Source organism: Onychostoma macrolepis, chromosome 08 (assembly GCF_012432095.1).
Source record: "Onychostoma macrolepis isolate SWU-2019 chromosome 08, ASM1243209v1, whole genome shotgun sequence".
Taxonomy (NCBI): Eukaryota; Metazoa; Chordata; class Actinopteri; order Cypriniformes; family Cyprinidae; genus Onychostoma; species Onychostoma macrolepis.
In genome coordinates, this window is record NC_081162.1 from 6,196,567 (window position 1) to 6,217,241 (window position 20,675).

A 20,675-nucleotide genomic window follows, 5' to 3' on the forward strand; every position below is an offset into this window, starting at 1 on the left:
ACTCACAACCCATCTGCAGTTCCTTTACGAACCCTAGTTTGGGAAACCTTGATGTAGCCTAATATAATGTTTAATGCACTTCATGTTGTAAATTACAATGAATGGAACAAGTTTTCTTACACTTTGCATTTTTTCCATCATTATGATACAAGATAATGCTATTTAAATCGATGTGATAAACGAGTTAAATCAAAAGTAATCTAAAAGTAATCCAAACGTAATCTGATTATATTACCTAAAATGTGTGATGTAACGGATTACGTTACTGACTACAATTTTGGTCATGTAATCTGGAATCAGTAACGGATTACAATTTGTAAGTAATCTACCCAGCTCTGTATATATATATATATATATAAAATTGAGCTTTCCGTTTACACTGCAAAGCTGTTCAAATATAACAAAAGTACTTTGTTCACGTGTGTACAAAGTAGTAAATAGGTTTATATATAGCTTTGTATGTTAATATAATTTGAAAACCACGATTTGAAAAGCACTCATGACTTAATATAGGCTATTCACCTTATTTTTCATTGGCAACATAAGATATTTCCTGTGAGAATAGAATAGTGCAGTAAACATTAAAACTAACTGTACAACAACTAGTTTATAATTAATATGATAATACAATATGATAATCAGAGCTGGGTAGATTACATGTAATCTGGATTACATAATCAGATTAAGTACTTGTTCTTAGAGTATACTACATTTTAAAATGCTCATAATCAGATTACATTTACTTATTTATGGATTACGTGCTTACATATTATTCAAACACAAAGGCAGTGAAATTATTCATAATTTACTGATTCTCCCTCATTTTTTTCCCTCACATATTTCAAGGAATATTTTTTCTTTCTCTTTACTTTTTTATATCAACATGGTACTTTTAATGGTAAATTAAAAAAACAAGTTTCATAAAAAAAAAAAAAAAAACAAGTAATATAAAAGTACTCTGAATACATTACCTAAAACGAGTAACATAACTACAGTTTTCATCGACTACGATTTGTAAGTAATCTACCCTCATAATATAATATAATATAATGTAATGTAATATCAGTTAGCATCAAGCTAACTGTTTGATTGTGAGCTTTTCATTTGACAAGTAGCTGCTGATGTCATTTGTTTTGCTCTGTACCGGAAGCGCTGCTGTGACATCACGGGGAAACTCAGCAGGGCGAGCAGAAAACAAACATACCGAAACATCTCTGTCACAACCATCTTCATTATCATAGAGTGACTGTTGCCATCCGATTGTAACGGGCTTCTTTAAACCGTCCGATTATTTCCGGTAAGTGTAGCGGCAGCTGAAGTGTTGCTGATATCACAGCCTCATGAACAAACTCATAATTACTGTAAGTTTATATAACGACCACACACTGCTGTCAACTGAATAAATCACACCTTTTTGTTCGCATCATTTTTATTATCGTATTGTTTATTTGCCCTTTCTGCTAATATCATTTTTACTGGAAGAATAAACATAGGCCACTACAGCTAGATGTTAACATTATGTACAAATATAAAGGTAAGAGACATGGTGTCTGTCAGTCACAGTTTGTCTGTTTATTTTGAGGATACTTAATATTGCCCTTAAAAATTGTATTGTTTTTATTTGTTCTCATTATAGTAAACATATGATTTTGACCTAGTTCTTGTTTCTCTTTGTGACAGACAGGACTTTGTTTCCTGTGTCAAAGTATGTCTTCTTCCTGTTGTCATTGTGGTGTGATATATATTCTTGTCATATTTACGTTCCATGATGAATAATAGCAGTTGATGACTCACACAGGGTGGGGAAAGCTGTTTTTGTGTGTGTGTATTTACTAATTTCTCTCCCTGTTCTTTCATTTAGCATCAGTGTGGAACTTCGCACAAAAATGTGAGCAGGTTCACTTTCTGTTTGCATTTTTATATCAAGATGGCTGATGATTTGGTCTCCTGTGCGGCTGGAGCGCGAGGAGCCGTTCACTCCGCTCAGCCCTGTGCCAAGCAGAAATACCGCAGTAATGCCCATTCACAGGGACTGTTAGACGGGCTTCTGATGCTGCGACAAGGAGGGATTCTGTTTGATGTGGTGCTCTTGGTAGAAGGAAAGGCCATTCAGGCTCACCGCATTCTCCTGGCGGCCTCGTGTGACTACTTCAGGTTAGTCTGGCACTCTTGAAATGTTTAGGGATGATAAGATTTTTTTTTATTTTTTAAAAGAAGTCTCTAATGCTCACCAAGGATGCATGTATTTCATCGAAAATAAAGGTAAATCAGTAATATTGTGAAATATTATTACAACTCTTTTGTATTTTAATGTATTTTAAAATGTCATTTATTCCTGTGTCGCAAAGCTGAATTTTCAACATCATTACTCCAGTCTTCAGTGTCAGAAATGATTATATTATAACGATTTGCTGCTCGAGAAACATTTCTAATTACTATTAATGTTGAAAACAGTTGTGCTGATTAATATTTTTGCAGATAATGTTTTTTATTTGCGTGATTTGAGAAATATAAAGTTCAAAAAATATTTTGTAATATTTATTAGTCTTTAACTGTCACTTATGATCAATTTAATGCACTTATGCTGAATAAAAGGATTAATTTCTTAACATAAAAAAAGCTTACTGACCTCAAAATTGTTAATGGTAGTGTATATATGTAAAATAAAGTTCATATTTTAGGTGCTGGTCACAATTTTAAGTTTTTAAATATTATTTTAGTTTTGTTTTTGTTTTTATCAGCTCAAAAAAAAAATATTTTCTTTTCTTTTTTTTTTTAATATAGCACTATTGTCACTCCTTGAAATTTCACTTAAACTACCCAATAAATACAGAGAATGCACATCAATTAAGTTACCAAACATGTCAGAGATCAGTAAACACTTTATGTGGTCCCATTTATATTTGTGATCCTGGACCACAAAACCAGTCATAAGTGTCAATTTTTCAAATTTTCACCATCTGAAAGCTGAATTAATAAGCTTTCCATTGATGTATGGGTTGTTAGGATCGGACAATATTTGGCCGAGATACAACTATTTGAAAATCTGGAATCTGAGGGTGCAAAAAAATCAAAATATTGAGAAAATCCCCTTTAAAGTTGTCCAAATGAAGTTCTTAGCAATGCATATTACTGATCACAAATTAAGTTTTGATATGTTTATGGTAGGAAATTCACTATATATCTTCATGGAACATGATCTTTACTTAATATCCTAATGATTTTTGGCATAAAATAAAAATGTTTGGCTATTGCTACAAATATACCCCAGCGACTTAAGACTGGTTTTGTGGTCCAGGGTCACATTTATACACACACACACACACACACACACACACACACACACACATATATATATATATATATATATATATATATATATTTAATTTTTATTTTTTATTTTTTGGGTAACACTTTACAATAAGGTGTTATTTGTTAACATTAGTTAATGTATTAACTAACACGAACAAACAATGAACAATACATTTATTACAGTATTTATTAATCTTTGTTAATGTTAGTTAATAAAAATACAGTTGTTCATTGTTTATTCATGTTAGTTCACAGTGCATTAACTAATGTTAACAAACACAACTTGTGATTTTAATAATGTATTAGTAAATGCTGAAATTAACATGAACTAAGATTAATAAATGCTGTGGAAGTACAGTTAATTCTTAGTTCATGTTAACTAATGTCGTTAACTAATGAACCTTATTGTACAGTGTTACCATTTTTTTTTCAAATTCAGATTTCAATTATTTTTATTTCAGAAATGTAAAAAAAAACTGCTCATTATAGTCATTGTATGTGTGAATTGCATATGTGGATAAATTAATAATGAATTAATAGTAATCACCAATGGTTATTGAGAAGAGTTTATTTGAAGAATATTGTAAAACAATTGATTAACTGAATTTAATCGTCTTTATTGAACCTGACTATCTAACACAAAGCACATTCTCAGTTTGTCTTGTTTTGTGACAGTGATTTATTATATGTGGATTCAAAAGATTGAGCTACATGATTATTGTTCCCCTGTACAGTCCTTCTTTTCTCTTTGTTTAGGGGTATGTTTGCCGGAGGTTTGCGGGAGATGCAGCAGACTGAGATCCCCGTCCATGGAGTCACATACATGGCGATGACCAAACTGCTGGACTTCATCTACACCTCTGAGCTGGAGCTGGACCTGGACACGGTACAGGAAGTGCTGTGCGCGGCCACTCTGCTGCAGGTCCAAGATGTGATCGGCTTCTGCTGCGACTTCCTGTTCTCCTGGCTGGATGATGACAACATCCTGGAGGTGGAAAAGCTAGCTGACATCTACGGGCTCGACCAGCTCGGCGAAAAAATTCGCTCATATCTACTCAAGAACATCCAGACCTTCTCACGTACGCCGGTGTATCGAAAGCTTCCTCCAGAAAAGATCCTGAGTGTCCTTTCCAGCAACGATCTGGAGGTGAACTCAGAGAACGAGGTGTTCGAAGCAGCCCTGCACTACCATTATACTCCTGAACAGGTGGAGAAGGATGATGTTTGCTTACAGGTGATGATCCGGAGTTCAAAACTATCAATAAAAACTTTCCCACATTTCATCACATTTAATTTTTTCACAAAATATGAATAGAGATTTTTCACATTATATATACCATTGTTATTTTAGTATCCTTGAGATACTATTATAGTTTTTATTAATATTTTGAATCAGTTTTTATGTTTTTATTTTCATTTTTAATTTCAGTTAAAGTTTTAGTCATTTTGTTGTTTTTGTCATTTTTAGAAGTCTGTATAGTTTTTATTAATTCTTTATTTTAATTTTAGTTATTTTAGTATGTCAAATCAAACTAAACTGAATTAAGAATCAAGTTAAATTTCTAAACTTAAACAGGAGAGATCAACAACCATCACTGTGACATCATTTATATATGTATTTATGTGGGTCAATGATACATGAAAGTGTTCATGATAAAGTAGAAATATTTTTATGAATTTTAAGTAAATCCACAATTAAGTAAATCCAAAATACATATATATATACAGTATATCATCTTTAATACATTAAAATAAGAAAAGCAGTCAAATGTTAAAAGTTTTGGTTTTAATGACAACTTTTTTTTTTAAATGTATCATTTTACTTATAATCTTCAAATGAGTGGAACAGTATGTTCAAATGATCAAATGATTTAATGTTGATTTAAATTTTTGTCGCTGATTTAATGAAACACCCACAGATATAGCAGAAAACATCTGGCTCATGTTTGCATTTTCTTCTATCACTGGCCATAATTCTAACCTTGAAATGAGGATTAGGCATAAAATTATGCGCTCGTAACCGCTTTCATAACCGCTGGCCAAATTGAAAAACGAAACTAAAATTAAAACCTCTTTGAGAGCAAGGGGGGCCCCAGGTGTTTACGCAGCTTGCAATCAAACGCAGCTTGATTAAAGATAAAAGTCTTCTTCACCTTACAAATGATTGTCATAAGCAAAAAATGCTACAAAATGCACATCATATTTTGTGAGAAAGTGTGACATACAGGTGCTGGTCATATAATTAGAATATCATCAAAAAGTTGATTTATTTCACTAATTCCATTCAAAAAGTGAAACTTGTATATTATATTCATTCATTACACACAGACTGATATATTTCAAATGTTTATTTCTTTTAATTTTGATGATTAGAGCTTACAGCTCATGAAAGTCAAAAATCAGTATCTCAAAATATTAGAATATTACTTAAGACCAATACAAAGAAAGGATTTTTAGAAATCTTGGCCAGCTGAAAAGTATGAAAATGAAAAGTATGAGCATGTACAGCACTCAATACTTAGTTGGGGCTCCTTTTGCCTGAATTACTGCAGCAATGCAGCGTGGCATGGAGTCGATCAGTCTGTGGCACTGCTCAGGTGTTATGAGAGCCCAGGTTGCTCTGATAGTGGCCTTCAGCTCATCTGCACTGTTGGGTCTGGTGTCTCTCATCTTCCTCTTGACAATACCCCATAGATTCTCTATGGGGTTCAGGTCAAGCGAGTTTGCTGGCCAATCAAGCACAGTAACACTATGGTCATTGAACCAGCTTTTGGTACCTTTGGCAGTGTGGGCAGGTGCCAAGTCCTGCTGGAAAATGAAATCAGCATCTCCATAAAGCTTGTCAACAGAAGGAAGCATGAAGTGCTCTAAAATCTCCTGGTAGATGGCTGCGTTGACTGTGGACATCAGAAAACACAGTGGACCAACACCAGCAGATGACATGGCAGCCCAAATCATCACTGACTGTGGAAACTTCACACTGGACTTCAAGCAACATGGATTCTGTGCCTCTCCACTCTTCCTTCAGACTCTGGGACCTTGATTTCCAAATGAAATGTAAAATTTACTTTCATCTGAAAAGAGGACTTTGGACCACTGAGCAACAGTCCAGTTCTTTTCTCCACAGCCCAGGTAAGATGCTTCTGGCGTTGTCTCTGGTTCAGAAGTGGCTTGGTAGCCCTTTTCCTGAAGACGCCTGAGCGTGGTGACTCTTGATGCACTGACTCCAGCTTCAGTTCCCTCCTTGTGAAGCTCTCCCAAGTGTTTGAATCGGCTTTGCTTGACTGTATTCTCAAGCTTGCGGTCATCCCTGTTGCTTGTGCACCTTTTTCTACCCAAATTCTTCCTTCCAGTCAACTTTGCATTTAATATGCTTTGATACAGCACTCTGTAAACAGCCACACCTTTCAGTAATGATCTTCTGTGACTTACCCTCTTTGTGGAGGGCGTCAATGTTCGTCTTCTGGATCATTGCCAAGTCAGCAGTCTTCCCCATTATTGTGGTTTCAAAGAACAAGAGATACCCAGAATTTATACTGTAGGGATGGTCATTTATTCAAACTCAAATGTAAATATTCTAATATTTTGAGATACTGATTTTTTACTTTCGTGAGCTGTAAGCTCTAATCATCAAAATTAAAAGAAATAAACATTTGAAATATATCAGTATGTGTGTAATGAATGAATATAATATACAAGTTTCACTTTTTGAATGGAATTAGTGAAATAAATCAACTTTTTAATGATACTCTAATTATATGACCAGCACCTGTAGCATAGCAAAACAGGCACTATTTCTGGACACGGATCCCCAAAATTAGTAAGAAACAAGTATTGGATTTGATTCAGCAAATGTTTGGATAAGTGATATTTATGTCAAATCAACTTTTCCTTCAGGATCCGTTGTGGATGTTGGAAGCGGTGCGGTTCTGTCTGATGGAGAAGCACGTGTTGCAGCGCTTGCACAGCCGGTTAAAACAGTGTCCGCTGCGGGACTCAGTGGCCGCTGCTCTGCGTTACCACAGTCAGGAGCTGTGGCAGCCGGTGATGCAAACCCCACTCACTCAGCCTCGCTGCAGCTCCCAGTGCATTGTGGGATTCGGTGGCATGTTTTCATCCAGCACACTGGTGGACAATGAAGAGCGCTTCCAGGTGTTCCACCCCTCCTGGGGTGAGTGGCGTAGTCTGGCTGCAGATCGTGCTCCTCGCATGTCCAACATGGGCATCGCGGTGCTCAATAACTTTGTGTACTTGATTGGTGGAGACAAAAACACCAGTGGCTTCCGTGCTGAAGCTCGATGCTGGAGGTAAGTGATGCTGAATATTAATTTGCATTCCATTTTTACAGATGGTGGAGTGCAACTATGAATCTAGAACAATTGCTTGTATAATCTTGTTGTATACATGTTACATTGTAGAAGAGAATGAAGGATTTTGGTCTTGCTTTACTTTTACTGAATTTCTTATTTTATAGAATTATGATTCCTAGTTTTCAAAATTATTACATACTTTTATTTTGTTTATTTTTTAATGAGGTTAATTTTTGTTTGTTTGTTAAATAATAAATAAATGGGTAACACTTTATTTTAAGATGTCCTTGTTACACATTGTACATGTACTTACTATTATAATAACAATTAATTATGCATAATTACATGCACGTAACTCTAAACCAAACCCTAATCCTAACCATATAGTAAGTACATGTAGTTAATTGATATTACTCAGTACTTAAATCTATAATTACACTGTAGTAATGACACCTTAAAATAGTGTAACCAATAAATTTATATACATTTATATAGAAAGAAGTCATTTATTTGATTAAAAATACAGTTAAAACTAAAATATTGTGAAATATTATATTAAAGCTGCAGTCCGTAACTTTTTTTAGTTCAAAATTATCCGAAATCAATATTTGAGCAAGTACATAATCAGCCAGTGCTCAAAACTATTGCCTTACTTTAGCCCGATTCACAACGGTTGGCTTATAATAATGCTTTCTAATTTGAGTGGTACGGGCAGCTTTTCGCAGGAAATTTGAGCATGCTGCCACATCATTGTGAGGATCCTGCGGGTTGCAGATCGTTTATAGCCTTTTCTCACAGCAGCTGGAGTAATTAAATGTATCATTTTGATGGCAGATTGTAATCCAGAAAGGATTATGTGTTTATGAAACACATGTGAATGAAATTAAATTATATTCCAGTTTTAAATGTACTTCTGATTACAGATAGCCTGGGATTACACAGGATTTGTATTTTAAAGAAAACCAGTTCGAAGGGAGCATAGCTTGCTTTTTGGGTTAAAAAATTTCTTAATATGAAATTCGATGGTATGACAATTTGAGATTAGACTGTACAGAAATTGAAATCTACACGCTAATACACACTCATACTCATAGTCACGCAATGCTGATGTTGTTAACATTAATAATTTGAGAATAAAGTATAACAATTAAAAAGTATAATAATAATAATTTGCCTGGTTAGATGTGATATGAGTTAACCGATCATTAGATTTAATTACAATTGGTAGCACGATTTATTGTAATGATTTTTTCCTCAGTTGGTCAGAACAAACGTGGCAGACTTGTTACTTACTTGTCCAGATGACAATATCCCGTGAAAATTCTTATTTGGGTCATATATTCAAGACGTAGGCTAGATTATTTCTTATTATTACAGTGTGAGGTTTTACATTTTAGAGAGCAGAGATTTGACTTGGTCGTTGTAGGACTTTAGATCCTCCCATATGGCCCTGTGTTTAGGATTATTGGATTTGTATTATACCCAAATCAGAGACCAGTATAATCCAATAAATGCTGATTGGATTATTGGACTTGTTTATTCAAATCTTAAATCAGTATAATTGCAACACCACTCAGAGTTTGAATGCATTTCTAAGTTTATCAAATGAAATAAAACTCAAAGATTTAGTATACACAGAAACAACAACGAAAAGCTTATAATGAATCCATTATAAACATAAAGAAATTATACATAATACATAAAATGGGCTAAAGGTTAAAAAACAGTCTAGAAACTTTACAAAATCTGGACCTCTTGTTTGCATATGGTATTCTAAACTATATATCATAACTCTTTTACTTTAGTCATTTAGCAGCTGCTTTTATCAATAAATGCACAAGCAAGATTGTCACACAAGAGCCGAAAATACTCAATACAATATCGCAATGCAAAGTTCCAAAAGTTACTCTGAGTAGATGAAAGAGAGAACAGGAAAATATTTTCTTTAAGGAAGTCCCTTTGATTGTTGTTGTGGTTCTAGTTACATCGTAGTAGTAATAACCTGCTGACTGAACAGATGTAATTTTTGTGTCACTTTACCACAAAATACTTGCTCATCACTGTCATTCTTTTTGAGTATTTATACGCAGAGCTCTTGATTAGTGTTGTTACTGCTCACAAACTAAAACCAATATAAAATATAAAATCGTGTTCGTAACTTGAAAAGCTGAAATAAAATAGAAATATTAGGTGAAACACTTAAACTTAAAAAAACGTATACCAAAATTAGAAATGTTGCATTGGCAACTAAATTAAATAAAGGAAGTGAAAATTAAGTTGACATACTAAAATTTAAATAATAATGATATTAAAAATTAATAAAAGGGTATAAATATTACTAAAATAACACTGATCTTGATATGGTTACTTTCACTCCATCCTCAGCTAATGAAAGTGATCTTCTCTATGGCTTGCCTCACAAGAGTTTGAACTTTACCCAAAGCAGTGTCTCTTTGATTTGGTTTCGACTTCCTGTTAATTATGCCAACAGTGCACACTATTGAGTAGTTATAAGGTAGTAGTACCCTGATTAGAGCAGCAAATGTAACAGATGCTCTATGCTTAGAAAGAAATAATTAATAAATTACATATATCAATAATGCATTTAAAATGTATAAATAAAAATTAATTTTATTAAAGTTTTACTATAATACATTTTAGAATTTTAAAGTTTCTAACAATATGTATACATGAAGTGTATGTATGTATACTGTATATTTAATTCAGTAACTTTTATTAAAAACCTTACTCGGAGCAACACACTTTAAAATATGCACAGCTATGCAGAACTGTTAAGAACTGAATATATATTGTTGTTTGTGTTGTAAACAGTGGTCTGTTCATGAACTGCTGAATGAGTTATGTCAGTTAGGTTGAGAAAGAGCAGCATTACAATAAAGGCCTTTTGTTTTGAATAGAGAGAATCTCAGTCGATATTATCCTTCAGTTTGTCCCATATTAATTTAGCACAAACGGCAAAAAATACATTATTTTCTAGTGATACATCAGATGATATTCTGTACAGCTAAACTTCTAGTTGAAGTATAACAATTTGAAAATCAGACAGTGTTATATATAACATAAGTAGTGAAGTTTTTTAATAATATATATTGCTTAAAACAGGGCAGAAAATATATAAAAGCAATTAATATAAGATTGAACAAATGATATACAACAATATTTACGTTCATTCCATTGTCTTCTCATCAAGGTACGATCCCCGCCACAACACCTGGTGTACTATCGAGCCTTTACGGCAGCAGCACGCGGATCATTGCGTCTGTGTGGTTGACAAATATATCTACACCATTGGAGGACGAGACTACACCAATGAACTGGACTGTGTGGAGCGCTACAACCCACAAACCAACACCTGGGAATATGTGGCACCGCTGAAACGAGAGGTGGACTGTTATCCATAAACCATTATAGACTTTTACACTGAAACTGAAATCCATTGTGGCTGAGCGTGAACTACATTGGTTATCTGTAGATATAGTATTGTAAATATTAATATCTCATATAATCAAGCAGTGCATCAGGCAGGTCACGAGTCAGAGGCAGTCAGCTGATTCATGGTGCTTATCAGTGCAGTTCAGACACTTCAGAATTCACTTTCCTGTTAATGCACAACATAAGTTACAATCATTCCTGAAAGAGGACGTTTGAAAGTATTGTCTGCTGCTTAAACATTGTACACTACTGGTCAAATGTTTGGAATGATTGAGTTTTATTAATATTTTTGAAAGAATTTATTTGAAGTAATATTAAGGAAATATTCATATTTAAATTTCAAATAACTTTTGAGTATATTTAAAAAATGTAATTTATTCCTGTGATGCAAAGCTGAATTTTCAACATCATTACTCCAGTCTTCAGTGTAACATGATCCTTCAGAAATCATTCTAATGTGCTGATTTTCTGCTCAGTTATTTTAAATATTTATGGGTGCTCAGTTATTAATAATGGTTCGTATTATCAGTGTTGAAAACAGCTGCTTAATGATTTTTTTTGTGAAAACCATGATACAATTTTTTCAGGATTCTTTTAATGAATAGAAAGTTCAAGAGAATAGAATTTATTTGAAATCTTTTGTAAGATCTTTTTATTATACTTACCCCAAACTTTTGATTGGCAGTTTATCACAGTTTCTGAAGGATCATGTGACAAGACTGGAGTAATGATGCTGAAAATTCAACTTTGCATCACAGGAATAAAATACATTTAAACAGAAAACAGTTATTCAAAGTTGTAGTAATATTTCAGAGTGTTACTGTTTTTGCTGTATTTTTCATCAAAAAAATGCAGCTTTGTTAAGCAAAAGAAATATCAATTATTCCAAACTTTAGGCCAGTAGTGTAAGTTGGTAACTGTATTTACATGAGGGCTGTAACTACCACAATAATGTGACATGAGTGCACAACATATGTTTACACTCTGACATGCCTGTGTCTGCAGGTATATGCCCACGCTGGTGCAGTGATTGATGGGAAGATCTACATAGCATGTGGCCGGCGGGGAATGGCATATCTGAAGGAGACCTACTGTTATGATCCCAGCGGCAATCACTGGAGCATGTGTGCCGAGGGTCCGGTGGAGCGCGCCTGGCACGGCATGGCAGCACTTAACGGCCGAGCTTACGTCATTGGAGGCAGCAACGATGGTTGCGGTTACCGGCGAGACGTCCTCAAGGTACTGAACTTCTGAAATACATGCACCGTATGTATTTCATTTCCAGCACATTTTAACAATACCGTGATAATACTGATAACTGTGATAATTTAGGTCACTATAATTTTGATAAGAAATGTTCATAACGTTACATCCCTACCAGAGGTGGAAAGTAATGAATTACATTTACTCGCGTTACTGTAATTGAGTAGCTTTTTTGTGTACTTCTACTTTTTAAAGTAATTTTTAAAATCTGTAATTTTACTTTTACTTAAGTATATTTTGTTTGAAGTATTGTACTTCGCTACATTTTAAAACACATTAATTACTGAGTAAAAAATAAATAAAAAATCGCTCCCTGGAAACTACTGCAGTAAATAATGGGCAGGAGAACAAACTGGCGCTAAAATCAGAAGAAAGACGAGGACGGACAAGACAGGCGTTAATGGTGCAGACCCAGCTGAAAACCAAACCCCGTCGTATTCTGCTGTAGTTGAAATGAAATGAAATGAAGTGAACCCCTGGCCATGTTTATGCTCTATTATGCAGTGTAAGTTGTGTTTTCCTAGGGAAACCAAACTAGCAGCTTATAAATATCGACATCAACGCTTCGCAAGCATGTAGAGGTACGTATAAATACTTGCATCATTGCATTGGTGGTTAAAATTAAGCTTTGGCAGTTAAGCAAAAGGTTTTGCACAAATTAGCCAAAAAGACAGTGGTGCAAGGGTGTGCGATATATCGTCTGCAATAATATCATAATTGTTGTTTTAACTTTTATCAATATCACACGAAGAGTGCCGTTTTTCTTCAAAAATCTGAATGATTACATATAGGTTTTTTTTTTTTTTTTTTTTTTACAACAGTTCAATAAACAAGAAGTTAATTAAGAGACTTGCGTTTTAGACACCATGTTGCCTGTTTTTGCTCTATTTCGATAACAAAAATAATCCCAAACACAGCCACAGCACTATTTTGCGTCTCTGAGCAACATGACGGTGTTTCGTTCCTGCATGAATCAACTGTTTAAATGATTAGTTTCAGTCTCAATGACTCACTTATTAACAGTGACTGGTGACACCTACTGGCGGTTTTATTTCACATTTAAAGTATCTTTTTATTATAATTTCAAATGAGTATTCAACATTTTATGTCTTATATATCAAAACATTATTTCTGCATTTGTAACTGCAGGTTAAATGCATTCATGTCCTGCATTAAACAGTGTGTAAATACAGCCAAATGCCACTTCAGATGAAGCTTCTGTGTTTTCTCTGCATTGCAAAGATGAATTTTGTTGATATTGATTTAATTTGCCTGGTAACAGCCCAAATGTCTTATTATTCTAAATAACTGATTCCTTTAATTAAAAACAACTAGTTTGAGATTTATAGGCCTATCCCAGGGGTGTCAAACTCAGTTCCTGGAGGGCTGCAGCCCTGCAGAGTTTAGTTCCAACCCTGCTCCAACACACATACCATGTAGTTTTCAAATAAGCCTAAATGATTAGATTAGCTGGATCAGATGTGCTTAATTAGGGTTATATCTATACTGTGTAGGGCTGTGGCCCTCCAGGAATTGAGTTTGACACCCTTGGCCTATCCCATTTTTGCGTCCCTCCCACTGTTAACAAGTAATTTTTACTCGAGTAAATTTTAAATGAGCTACTTTTTACTTTTACTTGAGTAGATTTTTAGACTGGTACTTTTACTTGTACTTAAGTAAAATTTCATTAATGTAATGGTACTTTTACTTGAGTAAAATATTTTCATACTCTTTCCACCTCTGATCCCTACTCACATGTATTCAATATGTATGCAAAATAACTTATTACTTTTACTTGATGTTACACCATACGACATTAAATTCTTTCAATTGAAACTTTTCTTGATTTTTCAAAACCATGTGAAACCATTAATATAAACAGTACATTTCTAAAAATTTGGCAAATGTTATAAAGTAGGTTTTTTTTTTTCTTTCTTTTTAACCTGGCACACTCTTATCTTCGTTGACCTTTATTTGTTTAATTATTTGATATATTATTTAATATGTTACCAGTGTGTATATATGCTACTGTTCATAGGTTTGGGGTTGGTACAAATTTTTGAAAAAAATCTCTTATGCTGAGCAAGACTGCATTTATTTGATCAAAAATGCAATAAAAACTGTAAGCTTGTGAAATATTATTACAATTTAAAAACAACTGTTTTCAATTTTAATATATTTTAAAATGTAATTGAACTTGAAATACTTGTAACATTTTGTAAATGTCTTTACTGTCACAACTGACCAATTTAATGTGTCCTTGCTGAATAAAAGTATTAATATCTTTTTTTTTTTTAAATCTTATTGACCTCAAATTTATTAACAGTAGTATAATAAATTTTTTTTTTTTTTTTTTAATTTGACGTTTTCTTGAAAATATACACTACATTTCTAAGAATTCTGAGAACCTTTCTAAATTCTAAAATATTTTTCCTTTTTTGTGGATTTTTCATTGACCCATATGTCATTCAACACTAAAAACTACTGATAAGGAAACAGGCCAATCTAATTATATTTTTACGCTTATTATGGTATTGGAATCATATGCTTCATGTGAGGTTAGATCATTCTTTGTGTGGCTCACCTGCCTATTCGTAGCTTTCAGTCACATGACCAGCTCGAAGACCTGGAGGGCAAAACATCCATAGAACTGCAGGACAAGCCTGTTCATTTTCCATCTGTTTCACAGCCGCAAATATTTAGATCACCTCTCAAAAGAATAGAACAAAGGTATGTGAACAAAATGCAAGTTTTGGCCATTTGAAATCCATTTTAAGCACCCGCGGCAATATTTCAATCATTATACAGTGCGACAAAACATTGTAAAAACACTTAAAATGCCTTAATATATTTAAAACAGTAATATTAAAATATCAAATTCAGTAATCTCTATATTAATGATGTGTAGTTTACACAGGCAAGCAGATGAGCCCGGAATATGAATGCAATCCGCTTAATGGTTCAGTGTTTTCCTTCTAATGGTTTTCTGTGGGAAAGCACTTAACGTGAAACTTTGCACGTTGCGTTTATATTCTGGCTTCATCTGCTTGCTTGTACAAAATATACATCATCAATAAGGTGTTTACTGAATTTCGCCTTTTAATATCTGCATTTTACTACATTACTACTTAATGCAATCTGCGTAAAAATAACTTTCGGTCAGAGCTTCGTTTGGCCTCCAGGTGGGTGTTCCTATAAAGGTGTTACGTCACGTGAAAACTATCTATTAAGAGTGTTGTTATGAGGTTTCATAGTTGACAGCATGCTGCCTTTAAAGACAGCTGTCCATGTAGAGCGTAGACAACCAAGCAGCTCACTGTGTTTTGATCCAGAGCCAGCGACTGCACTAAAGGTCTGTCTGTCTATAGGTGGCGTGCTATAACCCAATAGCAGATGTGTGGTCTGTGGTGAGCCCGCTGCCAGCTGGACACGGAGAGCCAGGTATGGCCGTCCTGGATGGGTGCATCTACATCCTGGGAGGAAGGTCGCATGATAAGGGCAGTCGAATGAAGTACGTTCACATTTATAACGCAGAGGAGGACAGATGGGGGAGCGGGACAGCCCTCGAGGACCGCGTATCTGGGCTTTCAGCATGTGTCCTGCTTTTGCCACAAGCAGCCATGGCTCAGGCGCGCAGCTGGGAGCAAAGGGCTAAAGCATCATGGGAAGATGTGGACTGGGATGACTCGGACAACTCAAGCGAGGACTGAAGGTGTTAGCGCTGCTCAGGTGGGGCATAAAATTGCAAAAGTGAGGGAATTGAACTTTATTAAATTGAGCACTTGTACGAAATTCCATAATTCTTTACTAGACTGAGTTTTGGGAGCGTCCTTGTTGTGCCTGTCTGTAAGAAACTGAAGGTAAGTTGGAAGTGTTCTGGTTTAGATAATTTCCAAATTACACTCCTTTATGCTTGTGTGTTAATTTCACTTACTCTTTTAGGTTGATGTGCCATTTTCTATTGTTTTACGCCCAAAACTTCATTCAGAACTATGAGAAACTGTTGGAGATGCTAACACTGTACATGCACTTTACAAATAAGGTTTGATTTTGTTTATAATGATGGTGCCTTTATTTTACAGATGTGTTTTGGTAAGTCCAATGCCTTTTTATTAATAGATTTGAATTAAGTGCAATAACAATTTTCAAAAGAGTAAAGGAAAGGGTGAGGAAAGTGGTAAACAGGATGCTCTAGTGCAGGGGTCGGCAACCTTACACACATGTACTAACATTAGCGGAGTAAATATTGGCACAAAAAAACAGTAATATTGTGAAATGTTTTTACAATTTAAAAGAGCTGTTTTCTTTTTGAATATATTTTAGAAGGTAATTTATTCTTGTGATCCAAGCTGTATTTTCAGCATCATTACTCCAGTCTTCAGTGTCACATGATCCTTCAGAAATCATTATATTATGCTTAATCATTATATTTGCTGCTCAAGAAACATTACTTATTATTATCAATGTTGAAAACAGTTGTGTTGCTTAATATTTGTTTTAATTCAAAAGTTTGGGGTAAATAATATTTAAAGAAAATAAATAATACTTTTATTAATCGGGCACACATTAAATTGATGATAAACTGACAGTAAAGGCATTTATAATGTTACAAAATATTTCTATTTAAAATAAATACTATTCACTGTTCATCAAGAATCCTGAAAAAAAAGTATTGATGTTTTAAGCAGCACCATTGTTTTCAACATTGATTAAAAAAATAAAAAAATAAAAAAGAACCATAATTAACAGGTGAGCATCAACAATAACTGGCTATAACAGAAGTCAGAAAGTGCTTTATTACCAAGTATGATTACACACACAAGGAATTTGACTTGGTGACGGGAGCTTCCAGTACAGAAGAAAGTACAGACATAGTGCAGACATACATGGAATATAACACTAATATAGGAAATTAAATAATGCATCATATACAGCAGTAGAAATATAGAGGACAAAAATTCTTCTAAACATAAATGAATGTACAGATATGTTATTTACAAGTGTACAGTTTATGTAATTTACAAATGTGCAATTTCCAGATGTTATGCGTAAATGTGTCACTTATGATGGACAATGTATAGTTATGAAAGTTTTAATTGTTCAGGCTGAATATAGCCTGTGGGGAAAAAACTGTTCTTGTGCCTGGCTGTTCTGGTGATCGGTGCTCTGTGTAGCGTCGACCAGAAGGCAACAGTTGGAAGAGAGAGTGAGCTGGGTGTGTGGGGTCCAGAGTGATTTTCTTAGCCCTTATCCTCACTCTAGAGATGTAAAGATCTTGGAGGTTGGGCAGAGGGGCACCGATAATCCTTTCAGCAGTCCTGACTGTCCGCTGTAGTCTCTTGATGTCTGATTTGGTAGCTGGACCAAACCAGACAGTTATGAATGAACACAGGACAGACTCGATGGCCGAGTAGAACTGTTTCAGCAGCTCCTGTGGCAGGTTGAACTTCCTCAGCTAGTGAAGGAAATACAGCCTCTGCTGGGCATTTTTGCATTTTGGAGTCGATGTGAATGTCTCATTTCAAGTCCTGAGAGATGGTGGTGCCCAGGAACCGGAACGACTCTACTGCAGCCACAGTGCTGTTCATGATGGTGAGTGGGGGGAGTGCAGGAGGCTTTCTCCTGAAGTCACGATCGTCTTTGCTGTCTGTGGGAGGGTCAGACAGCTCTTAGAATTCATCAAACATATTTTAATTTGTGTTCCGAAGATGAACGGAGGTCGTACGGGTTTAGAACGACATGAGGGTGAGTAATTCATGACAGAATTTTCATTTTTGGGTGAACTAACCCTTTAACCTCCTGTCTAAGCAGACTCATCGCCACCGTGTATGAGGCCGATGACGGTAGTGTCATCTTTAAATTTCTATGACAGAGGGGTCTTTTGCAGTGCATCCGTTCGTAACTGAGCAGCAAATCAGCATATTAGAATGATTTTTGAAGGATCATGTGACACTGAAGACTGGAGTAATGATGCTGGAAATTCAGCTTTGATCACAGGATTCAATTGCATTTTTAAATAGGGTAAAAAATTAAGCTCACCAAAAATCTACATTGAGACGTTTTTAGTGCACAAGATGTTGGTTTCAGTACAAAAAGTTATGTTAAAATAAAATATTAATCTCTCACAACAAAATGTTGAATATTATTTGAAATGACAAAAGCATTTCAATTAAGATATACATCATTAAATTCAAAAAGTCTGGCTGTGCTTAATGGGTACATTTTTGTACACCCTTGTTGTTCCCAATAAGCTCACATCATGTTTTATTACAAATTCTTGTTTATTTTATGGAAACTTTTTAAAGAATAATTGTAAAAATATATTTTTTGAAGGTACAAAGTCAATCACAAAAAAACAGCACTAAAATCTAGCAACAAGGCATTCAAGTCGATCAGTTATATATTCATAATGAAGTGTCATCTAAGCCCATTACAACACGTTCAGCTAAGTAACACAATCAAATAAAACAAACCAATAAAACATTTAATTCATGGGGATGAACACAGAAACTAGCCTCATTATGAAACCTCTTTTTAAATGGATGTAAACTTATCTATAGTCTCTTAAGGCTGAATGGACTACATGATTTTTGCCCCGATTTTCCACAGATTTACAGTCTGGAGAAGTTGATGCTATAGCCAAAGATCAGAGCCAGTCTGCAGATTTGAGTCGACAGAATCCATAGAAAATCGATTAACTTAAAGTGACAACCATCAAGTCAAGTCTGTTTATGAAGTATTTACAGACGTTCAATGTGGAAGAGCTTAAAGAGCACACTGAGCTTAATTAAAGCAGCAACAATTTTTAATAAATTTCATGTAATATTTATTAAAATGCTAGGATTTTGCTAAATAAATAATCTAGGTCATGTATTAAGTTCATACATATTTTAATATGAACAACTATTATTAACAATATCTATGAAATTATACTTTTTCTTCAAGATGTCACACTGAAGCTGTGATTTTCATAGTAGTGCACCCTTTAAGCTCAGCTTACAATAATATGACATCTTTAAAAATTACAGCACTGTAAAACCACAGACCAGCAATAAACTGTCAATTTATAATATTATGGATGTGAAAGTACAAGCCAGTAATGCCTGTGAAGTAATATATTAGCGTAGCACACAATCTTATACAGCTAGTCAGCTATCTGTGTTCTGTAGCATCTGCGCTGTGTTAATAAAACTATCTTTTGGATCTGATGTAATTATTTCCCACATCCAAGTTCCAGGTTATAATATGCAAAAGTCTGAACATTAATCTCTTAATTTTGCAGTAAGTAGTGAAACTCACCCAAAATAAAGGATTAAACATCTAAAAAAAACACACATTTAAGGAATGACTCTTTTGGTGAAAGTTTTTAGACGGCTTTCAAAATGGCCGCCAGACAGTGTGAACACATGGAGACTCATATCTCGGCGTGCGATGATCTGATTGACTTGAAATTATAGGAGGTGTATAGTAACAAACACATCAATTGGTTAAGACATCAAGTAGGATAATAAATATTTTTTTCTTTTTATAATCTGAGCTCAAAAATGGAAGTGTGCTTAATGGGAACGTGAGCTTAATAGGTATGTCTACCCTATATTTAAATAGAAAACATTTATTTTACATTAATGTTGTTTTTACTGTGCTTTTGATCAAATAAATGCAGCTTTGGTGAGCAGAAGAGACTAATTTAAAAATCTTACCAACATGTCAGCTTTTGAAAGCTAGTGTTAGTGTATATAGAGATGATTGCTATTATAAATTAATAATTGCACTTTATCTCACACAGGTTGCCAACTGCTGCTCTAATGAATGCTGATTTACTAGTATGTTGGCTGTCAAGTCGCTCCAAAGAGAAATCATCAAAAAAATTGCAAGTGTTAGATTAGTTTAACGTGAACTGTTACTCAAGAGTTCCTCTGGTGTCTCTTGCAATGTAAAAAGCAATTCTGTTCAAAATTCCTTTAAATATTATGCACTCCTTTTTACTGTTTGCTTTTTGTTTTATTTATTTTCTGTCTTCAGTATATCAGACGTATCGCCTCTTCTAAACATTTCTGATTTGTTTGACCCTTTTGAATGTCATAATAAGGATCACATGAAATCTGAAAATCACTGATTTTCTTCTTTTTAATAAATGATTTGTGGACTATTTGATTTTTGTATCAAATTTCCATTAGATTTGACATGAAATGGTATAAATATACATCCACTCTGACTGTAAGTGCTAAGACTAATATTTTGGAAATACATTACACATTTTAAATGCATTGTTACCAGTTTGCAATGTCAAATTCATGATTTATCACATTTACAATAAAGTCAACGGATTGTACTGTA

General features: G+C 34.3%; 1 protein-coding gene across 14 annotated transcripts; it reads left to right on the forward strand.

Moving 5' to 3' along the window:
- The first annotated feature begins 1,136 nt into the window (after nt 1-1,136).
- klhl22 (kelch-like family member 22) lies at nt 1,137-20,675 on the forward strand. 14 transcript variants are annotated; one of them, XR_009272569.1, is made up of 9 exons: nt 1,137-1,361; nt 1,862-2,154; nt 4,069-4,546; nt 7,210-7,619; nt 10,834-11,026; nt 12,081-12,314; nt 15,707-16,198; nt 16,281-16,380; nt 20,125-20,675. XR_009272569.1 is itself a non-coding variant. In XM_058785274.1 (8 exons), the coding sequence occupies exons 1-7, from the start codon at nt 1,341-1,343 to the stop codon at nt 16,046-16,048; spliced, it is 1,971 nt and encodes a 656-aa protein (XP_058641257.1). In that variant the 5' UTR covers nt 1,137-1,340; the 3' UTR covers nt 16,049-16,067; nt 20,125-20,675. The 14 variants fall into 14 exon arrangements, 8 of the variants coding, with proteins under 8 accessions (XP_058641257.1, XP_058641255.1, XP_058641260.1 ...); XR_009272570.1 differs by having other exon boundaries at nt 16,281-16,358; XR_009272567.1 differs by lacking the exon at nt 20,125-20,675 and having other exon boundaries at nt 15,707-16,067; nt 16,150-16,198; nt 16,281-20,032.